The 8458-nt window shown below is 61.3% G+C and overlaps 2 protein-coding genes across 2 annotated transcripts in view; both read left to right on the top strand.

Annotated features, from left to right (window-relative positions):
- LOC102768283 (calcineurin B homologous protein 3-like) overlaps nt 1-7435 on the top strand; it is a gene marked incomplete at its 5' end in the record, with an annotated part of 14015 nt that extends 6580 nt beyond the window's left edge. Inside the window, 3 exon segments of the mRNA XM_015567508.1 lie at nt 4784-4864; nt 6989-7128; nt 7131-7435. Coding sequence (XP_015422994.1) covers nt 4784-4864; nt 6989-7128; nt 7131-7423 — 514 coding nt within the window.
- A 197-nt stretch (nt 7436-7632) lies between these two features.
- LOC102768003 (calcineurin B homologous protein 3-like) overlaps nt 7633-8458 on the top strand; it is a 16921-nt gene continuing 16095 nt past the window's right edge. Inside the window, 4 exon segments of the mRNA XM_015567504.1 lie at nt 7633-7660; nt 7837-8007; nt 8010-8068; nt 8163-8270. Of these exon segments, the coding sequence (XP_015422990.1) occupies nt 7633-7660; nt 7837-8007; nt 8010-8068; nt 8163-8270 (366 nt within the window).

The following is an 8458-nucleotide window of genomic DNA, read 5'->3' as shown; positions in this document are numbered from 1 at the left end:
GCCACCAGGCCACCGGCCGACGGCCACCAGCTCCCGGCGGCTCTGTCCCGGCTTTCTGTCTGTGTCTGTCTGTCCCTGGGAAGCCCACCGGGGCAGGTGTCACTCCCAGGTCAGACTCTTCCAGGCACCGGGGGCACAGCGGTGCAGGCGCAGCAGTGGCGGGAGAGGAGGAAGCGTGGAAAGAGCGTGGCCTTTCCCTGCCAGCGAGTCTGTGCGCAGGCGTGTGGCGGGGAGAGCCCGGGCTGCCAGGGGTCCCCAGCGCTGGGCCATCAGGCTAGCGCCTCAAGCAGAAGCTGCCCCTCCCGCCTCCGGGATGGGCTCAGACGGGTGAGGCAGGGGTCGGGGCCAGCGGGGGCTCTGCCTGCTCCAGGGCCAGGCGGTTCCGCTGGTCGGGCTGTGCTCGGAGGAGCTGGCCACTGCCCTGGGGCGGGGGGACACTTGCTAGGGAGATGCGGTCCCTCCTCCTGGACTCAGGGGCCCCAGTATCTGCTGGCCCAGCATGGGCAGGGCAGAGGCTGAGCAGTGAGTGCAGGGAGGGGTCAGGGAGGCGGGAGGAGGAAAGTGCTGGGGGCCCTGGGCGCGGGGATCCGATCGGGGGCTGGGGGTCCGGGCTGAGGATCTGGGCCTCCTGCACCCGCAGCTGGGGCTCAGGAAGCCTGGGGGGGCTGGGGCAGCCAGACCCAAAGCTGCAGAGCACTTGGCCTCTGAGCTGAGCTGAGCGGAGCCTCAAAGCCACCGGAAACCAGCCAACACCACGGGCTGCGGAAGGAAGGTCCCGGCCCGGCCTCGTGGTTTGTTTCATCGTGTCCTTCCCTGTGGGCCAGACACTTGCCCTCCTCCTGGGTCCTGGTTGCGGCTCTCGAGCTGGTGGGAGCAGGGGCCCCATACAGGTCTCTGCTCTTCTTTCTCTCTGAAGTAAGAAGCTCAGGCGGGAGGAGGTAGCGAGTGAGGAAGTGCACGGGCGGTCAGAGCCCATCGCAGCCTTTCCACCCGCTGTGTGGCCGTGGCTCAGTCCCTGCCCCTGCTGGGGCCTCCTTTCCTTGCCTGTGAAATGGGGCGGCACTTAGCACAGCCGGACACCGTGGGAGCCCTCCTGGAGGGGCGAGAGGCCGTGTGCCCTGCAGGCCTCGTGGGCCACCCCTCCCCACTCCCCGACTGGTCACGCTCTGGCCCCAGAGCAGTACCCTGTCCCAGGTGAGGCAGGGCCTGTTCCCACAGCTCAGATACCATCAGCCCAGCCGGTCCGACCAGCCCATGGGCACCTGGGGGCCAGTGGGGAGGGAGGGAAATAAGACCGAAACCAGCATTTATGGGCGTGGAGCTGTGGTGAGCCTTTCCCAGGTTCTGGGCACAGGCCTGTGTCCTACTTGTTGAAAAGAGAGGTTGGCAAATAATTGGGAGTGTCCCGGAGAGCCAGACAGCCCCACAGGTTCTCAGAGGGCTGCTCCGGCCAGGCTGTGCGGCTCGCGTCTGCGGTGCCTTCCTTAGCAGTGGTAGGAAGTTTCTTCACCTCTCTGCCTCAGTTTCCCCGCCTTTAAGATGGAGATGAGTTCCTACCGTGTAGCATAATGAGGCGCTTAGGGAGGATGTAGGAGGTTAGCTGCTGTCGTCATCATCATTATTTCAAGTTGAGGGCTCACTGAGTGCCAGGCAGTGTGCTTTGCGCCTTCCGTGCCTTTATCTTGTTTAGTCGTCTCGTTAGCCCCGCGATATTACCCGGTTATTCCCACGATCCCATTGCTCAGATGAGAAATCCGGGGCTCTGACACCTGCCTGGGCTCACCCCAGACCAGGCGACTGGTCAGCTGGAGCTGGACCGCCCTCCGCGGAGCTTGACTTCACATCCCCTGTGATATGGGAGGTGCGAGCTTTGCACCCAATTCACAGATGAGGAAATGGAGGCTCCAAGAGTCAGGAAGGTGCTTGTGGGGAGGAGGAGGTTCTGCCAGCCTGTGGGCCTAGCAGCGACCTCTGAGAAGGGAGCGAAGGCAGCTGGGCTTCCAAGACATCGTCATGCTGATCCCGGCTCCGCCTCACCTCTGCTGTCCGGAGAGCAGGCCTCTTGTGTTACTTTCTTTTCCAGATGTGTGGTTTGGCTCTGGGGGATGCCGGGCCCTGCGGGTTGTTCCTCCCTCCCTCCTCTTCCTCTTCCCCTCCCCTCCCAGGATGCTACTGCCTGTCCTCCCTCTGAGGTCAGCCCCAGGGCCCCATGGCCCTTTATGGGATCTCACGGTGACCAGGCTGCTGGTGGCCCCTCTGGCCGCGTGCACAGCGTGGGCACTGGCTTTCTTCCAGCCCCGCAGAGCCTGCAGCTTGCACATTTCGGCTCTTCAGGGCCGGGCTCCGCCCTCGGGGACTGGCTCCAGCTGTTGGAGTCCAGGCGCGGCTCCCTGGGGCGAGGCTCCTCCATGGGAACTCATGTGGGCTGTGAGGGACTGGGTTGGGGTCTCAGGGGCTTGGCTCGGGTCTTCAGAACTAGTGTCAGCCCTCTGGGACTAGATTGGGCTCTGAGGCCTTGGCTGGGCCATCCCGGGCTAAGTCCATTACAATCAGATTGAGCCGGGCCATGGGGAAGCCCCAGTCCCCACAAGACGGCCTTAAAGGAAAGGGCCCCTAAGTGAGCACACTCGGCCTGGGAGCCCCAGGTTGAAAGGGCTGCTGACTCTCCAGGGGGAGGTGCCTGTGGAAATCACGGGGACACACTGAGGCTGGCTCCCTGGGGCCTGTAGGAGAGGGGGGATTGCTTAGGGGCGAGCTGGGCTCCTGGGGTAGGTGCCTCCCTTTGGGACTAGGCTCCGCCCTCCGGGACTGGCTGCAGCCTTAGGGTCTGGGCTGGGCTCTTAGGGGCTAAGCTCGGCCCTGGGGTCTGGGTTTCGGCTCTTTGGGCCAAGCTGGGAGCGCCAGGAGGGCACAGGAACTGGCACAGGGGCAGCGAGCAGAGGCTGTCCAGGTCTGGGGCCAGTTCTCTCTGCACAGAGGGGCCAGCGTGTGTTTAGGGAAACTTTCAGCTGAAACTGTGTTTAAGTCTCTGCGTCCGTGGCACTTCCTCCTCCCAGCACGGCCCTCCAGTCCCAGTCCTGGGTGGGTTGCCTGTGGCTCCCTGGCCTTCTTTTTTTTTTTTTTTAAATATATTTTATTGATTTTTCACAGAGAGGAAGGGAGAGAGATAGAGAGTCAGAAACATCGATGAGAGAGAAACATCGATCAGCCGCCTCCTGCACATTCCCCTCCGGGGATGTGCCTGCAACCCAGGTACATGCCCTTGACCGGAATCGAACCTGGGACCCCTCAGTCTGCAGGCCAACGCTCTATCCACTGAGCCAAACCGGTTTCGGCTCCCTGGCCTTCTTGTTTGAAGAGGTGGTTTTTCCTCCTCCTCCGGGCCTGCCCCCCTATTCCCGGATTCCCGCCTGTGCCCTGGGGCTCTTCCAAAACGCCACTGCCCATTGCAGTCGCTGAGCAGGGAGAAAGGTGAGCAGGAAGCAGATTCCAGAACAAAGGCTGGGCTGGGTGGGAAGGTCAGGGGGGTGAGGACCTTCCCACAGCCTCACCGAGGTGCCCACAAGTCCACAGCCTTGAGGACCCAGTGGGCCTGGGCCCAGCGACGGGGCCGCTGCCTTTGATGGTCACCCTCTGTCCCAAGTCAGCATCTTTTTTTTTTTTTTTTTTTTTTTTTTTTTTTACTGAAATACAATCCACATACCCTTCGGCTCACATAGTAAAACGTACAAGTCACTGGCTTCAGTCTGTTCCCAGTTGTTGCACAGCAAGCACCAGTCACGTTTTAGACATTCTGTCCCTCTGAAGAAACCCGTATCCTCAGCCATCACGCCCCTGGCTCCAGCCCCCCCAGCCCCGAAGCCATGCCTCTCCTTCCCGTGCCTGTGGGTTTGACTACACCGGACATTTCACAGAAATGAAATCAGACCCTGTGTGGCCTTTTAGGTCTGGTTTCTTCAGCAACATGTGTTCAAGGTTCATCTGTGCTGCAGGATGCACCCAGAGTTCCTTTATTTTTTGTGGCTGAATAATATTCCCCTGTGGGGAGACCCCTTTTTGTTTATCCAGTCATCACCTGATGGACATGGAGGGTGTTTCCGCTCCGTGGGGATGAGAATCATGCTGCTGCGAGCATTCGTGCACATTCTCACGTCAGCATGTGTCATTTCTCCTGGGTGCACACCTACGAGCGAACCGCTGGGTCAGGCGGTAGCTTTACAGCTCACGCCTTTGGGCCGGCCGGACTGTTTTCCACGCCTGCAGGCCGGCTTCCCGCTGTGCGACGCCACAGTGGCCGGAGCGGGTTCCCCACCCAGGGATGCGACGGGCTAAGTGGCCCCTGACTGCCCCGAATGGGTGCCATCCGTGTCTCCCTTTAACTTTCTGGAGGGGAATGTCCAGCACACTTAGTGGATTCCCCAAAGCCTCCCTGAGCCTCCAGACCCCGTTCTTGCCAGTTCAGGGTTGGGTCAGTGCCACACGCTGTCCTGCTCTCGTGGGCCCCTCTCAGGATGAAAGGGACAGCCTGGCCCCGGCCCAGTGGCTCCCTCAGTTGGAGCCTCGTCCTGTACACCAGACGCATTTCGGGTTTGATCCCCAGTTGGGGCACATACGGGAAGCAACCAATTGATGTTTCTCTCTCACATGGATGTTTTGTTTCTCTTCCTCTCTCCCTAGAATCAATAGAGGGTTTAAAAAAATACAGCCTGGTACACGGTGAAGTGTTATATGACATCTGTTTTCTTTTCTTTCTCCTTCCTGGTGCTCGTCCTTCCGGAACCAGCAAGGAGCACTTCAACAACGTCCCTGACCTGGAGCTCAACCCGATCCGATCCAAAATCGTCCGTGCCTTCTTCGATAACCGGTGGGCCTTGTCCCGCGTAGGGGGCTGTGTTCTGGGGGAGCAGTTTGCCCTTGTAACTAACGGCTCACAGCCCTTGGTGCTCAGAACAGCCCTGGAGCTGGCGCAGGGGAGAGGAGGGAGCTGTTTGGATAGGAGCTGTGAGCACAGGTGTGGGTCACACCGTTCTGGGGTCGTAGCTGGGTACCTTGGCTGGCTCACTCAGTCCCTCTAGGCCTCTGTATGAGTCAGCTTTGGCTGTGTAACAAATTACCCAACACGTAGCAATGTAAAACAATGAGTATTTATGCTCTCACCGTTTGTGTGGATCAGGCATCTGGGTGCAAACAAGCTGAGTCCCCGGGCTCAGGGTCCGCTGGGGCTACAGTCATCTGAAGGCTCGACTGGGGAGGCTGTGTTCCCGAGCTCCCTGTTGGCAGGCGGCCTCTCAGGACCTCTCCACAGGGCTACTTGCACCTGGCAGCTGCTGGCTCCCCCCCGCTGAGATGTCCCCATGACAAGGAGGGGGACTGACTGGGAACCCCGATAGAAGCCACCAGTTTTGGTAACCCAACCTCTCAAGGCACAGGTCACCGCATACTTGGAAAAGGGACTGAGCAGGGGCGTGGGATCCTTGGGGGCCACCTGGGAGGCTGCCTCAGTTTTCTCATCTATTAAATGGAGGTGATAACAGCCTCTGCCTTGGGGGGTCGCTGAGAGGATGGAGATGATGTGCTAAAGTGCTAAGGGGCTGTCCTGCTTGTTGCCCTGGACTACAGACGGCAAAACTGAGGTTCAGGGAGACGGTGCACTTGGCTGCCTGAGTCCCAGAGCTGAGGCTCCAGCCAGAGCTCCTCCACCAAATGCCGTGTTGTTGGCGGTGAAAGACTCACATGCCTGGGTGGAGGCTCCTGGGGTGTGAGCTCCAGGCCTGACCCCTCTGTCTGCAGAGATCGCTGACACAGGAAGAACCAGCGGAAAGAGGAAGGAAGGGATCGGGCCATCAGGACTTCCCTGACCCGTTCCGAGTAGCGTGAGCCTGGACGGCTCAGCTCTGGTTGGCCGGGGGCTGCGAGGCCCGAGCAAGATGCTGAGCCCCTCGGAGCCTCGCCTGCTCACAGGGGGAGTAGGGAGTCCTCCCTCCAGGGCTCATGGGGCAAGACCTGAGGAGAGAGCGACCAAGAGCTCACCAGCCAACGCGGGAGAGAAGACGCCGCAGAATAACTGCTCGTGCAAAGGCCCAGTGAATTGGAAGCACTGCCCTCGACGGCTAGTTGTCCCAGGCCAGCTGGAAAGTGGCCCTTTGCTGGGACCCCCGCCTGCTATTCTGATGACCCCTCCCTCCGGGGCCGCCGGACTGTGGCCGCTGGGGGCCGTGTAAGGGCTGGCCCTGGCGGAGGCCTCTCCCGAGCTGTTGTCACCGGGACCCACCTGGGGGCCGTGACCACGCCTGCTGTGCGCTCCCTGAGCCCCGCCCGGGCAGTGCCCTTTCTTGCCCCTCAGGAGGGCACAGGGACAGGGACGGCAAACTGCCCGGATTCACTAAAGCACCTGGAGCCATGTGACCTGCCCTTGTAGTGACAGGCTCCTAGCGCTGCCTGAGCTGCTGGGACGCTGCCAGAGAACAGACACTGCAGGCCCGGCGGCCGGCCTGGGTGTGTCCCAGCTGCTCCCCAGCCTCGGTGGCCTGAATGCAGCCACAGCGACAGTGAAGGAACAGGCGTGGCTGTGAGCCAGTAACACTGTATTTGCGACACTGAAATGTGAATTTCATGTAAGTTTCGCTTGTGATGAAATGCCATCCTTTTGGGTTTCGCCCCCAAACATTCTTTCCACCATTTCAAAACATGAAGACCCTCCTGGGTCCCTGAGCTGCGCAAACACGGCGGCCCCGGGCTGCAGTGCCACCCCTGATGCCAAGGAAAGTGTCAGATGGACCCGGTGAGCTGCTGCACTGCCCGGAGCCCCGGGTCCCTCAGTGCGAGTCCCACCTGAGTGCCCGCAGCACAGCCAGGCAGCCCTCCGTCCCAGGCCCGGGCGCCAGGTGTCTGAGGACCTCATGGGGCTGTGCTGAGCCTCCCAGGCCCTGGGCCCCAGAGCAGGTTGTTGGGAAACAGAACCCAAGCTCAGACGGCCATGGAGGGCAAAGAACCTGCTCAAGGGCCCCAGCGGCCTGGCCGACGAGATCAATTTTGAGGACTTCCTAACCATCATGGCCTACGTCCAGCCCATCCACGTCACCATGGATGAGGAGCAGGTGCAGCTGTGCCAGAAAGAGAAGCTGCGATTCTGTTCCACATGTATGACTCGGACAGCGACGGCCACATCACCCTGGAGGAATATCGAAATGTGGTGGAGGAGCTGCTCTCGGGGAACCCGCACATAGAGAAGGACTCGGCCCGCTCCATCGCCGACGGGGCCATGATGGAGGCGGCCAGCGTCTGCATGGGGCAGATGGAGCCTGACCAGGTGTACGAGGGCCTCACCTTCGAAGGCTTCCTGAAGATCTGGCAGGGGATCGACATCGAGACCAAGATGCACGTCTGCTTCCTTAACATGGAGACCATGGCCCTCTGCCACTGAGCGCTCCCTGCGGAGACCGCATTTTGTACCACGCAGCACCCCCCGCCCCCCAGGCCGAGCAGCCCCCGAGGACTGAGCAGCCGGGGCGGGGCCTGCGGCCACAGCTCATCTCCCACCAAACACTCTTGCCACCATTTCAAAACATGAAGACCCTCCTGGGTCCCTGAGCTGCGCAAACACAGCGGCCCCAGGCTGCAGTGCAATCCCTGATGCCAAGGGAAGTGTCAGATGGACCCGGTGAGCTGCTGCACTGCTCGGAGCCTCGGTTTCCCCAGTGCGAGTCCCACCTCTGTGCCCACAGCACAGCCAGGCAGCCCTGCGTCCCAGGCCCGGGCGCCAGGTCTCAGAGGACCTCATGGGGCTGTGCTGAGCCTCCCAGGCCCTGGGCCCCAGAGCACGTTGTTGGGAAACAGAACCCAAGCTCGGACGGCCATGGAGGGCAAAGAACCTGCTCAAGGGCCCCAGCGGCCTGGCCGACGAGATCAATTTTGAGGACTTCCTAACCATCATGGCCTACGTCCAGCCCATCCACGTCACCATGGATGAGGAGCAGGTGCAGCTGTGCCAGAAAGAGAAGCTGCGATTCTGTTCCACATGTATGACTCGGACAGCGACGGCCGCATCACCCTGGAGGAATATCGAAATGTAAAGTATGCTCCTCGCCCGCCCGGCCAGGGCTCCTGGCGCCTCCCGCCCAGCGGGCATGGAGGCCCTGGGTCACATCTCTGCCCGCCGGCAGGTGGTGGAGGAGCTGCTCTCGGGGAACCCGCACATCGAGAAGGACTCGGCCCGCTCCATCGCCGACGGGGCCATGATGGAGGCGGCCAGCGTCTGCATGGGGCAGATGGTGAGTGAGCTGCCAGGGCTGCGGGCTGTGGGGCCTGCGGACCAGCTGGTAGCCTCTGGAGTGACCGGCAGCACCTGGCACCGTGGCAGGGCTGGGCAGTGTGGAGCAGGCTCGCTTTACTGTGTCCTGCGTGGCTTGGAGGGGATTTGAGGCCCTGAGGCAGGGCTCACAGGGAGCTCTCTCTTGGG

This window comes from Myotis davidii, unplaced genomic scaffold (genome assembly GCF_000327345.1).
Source record: "Myotis davidii unplaced genomic scaffold, ASM32734v1 scaffold1330, whole genome shotgun sequence".
NCBI lineage: Eukaryota > Metazoa > Chordata > Mammalia > Chiroptera > Vespertilionidae > Myotis > Myotis davidii.
This window is presented reverse-complemented; position numbering and strand designations above follow the sequence as displayed.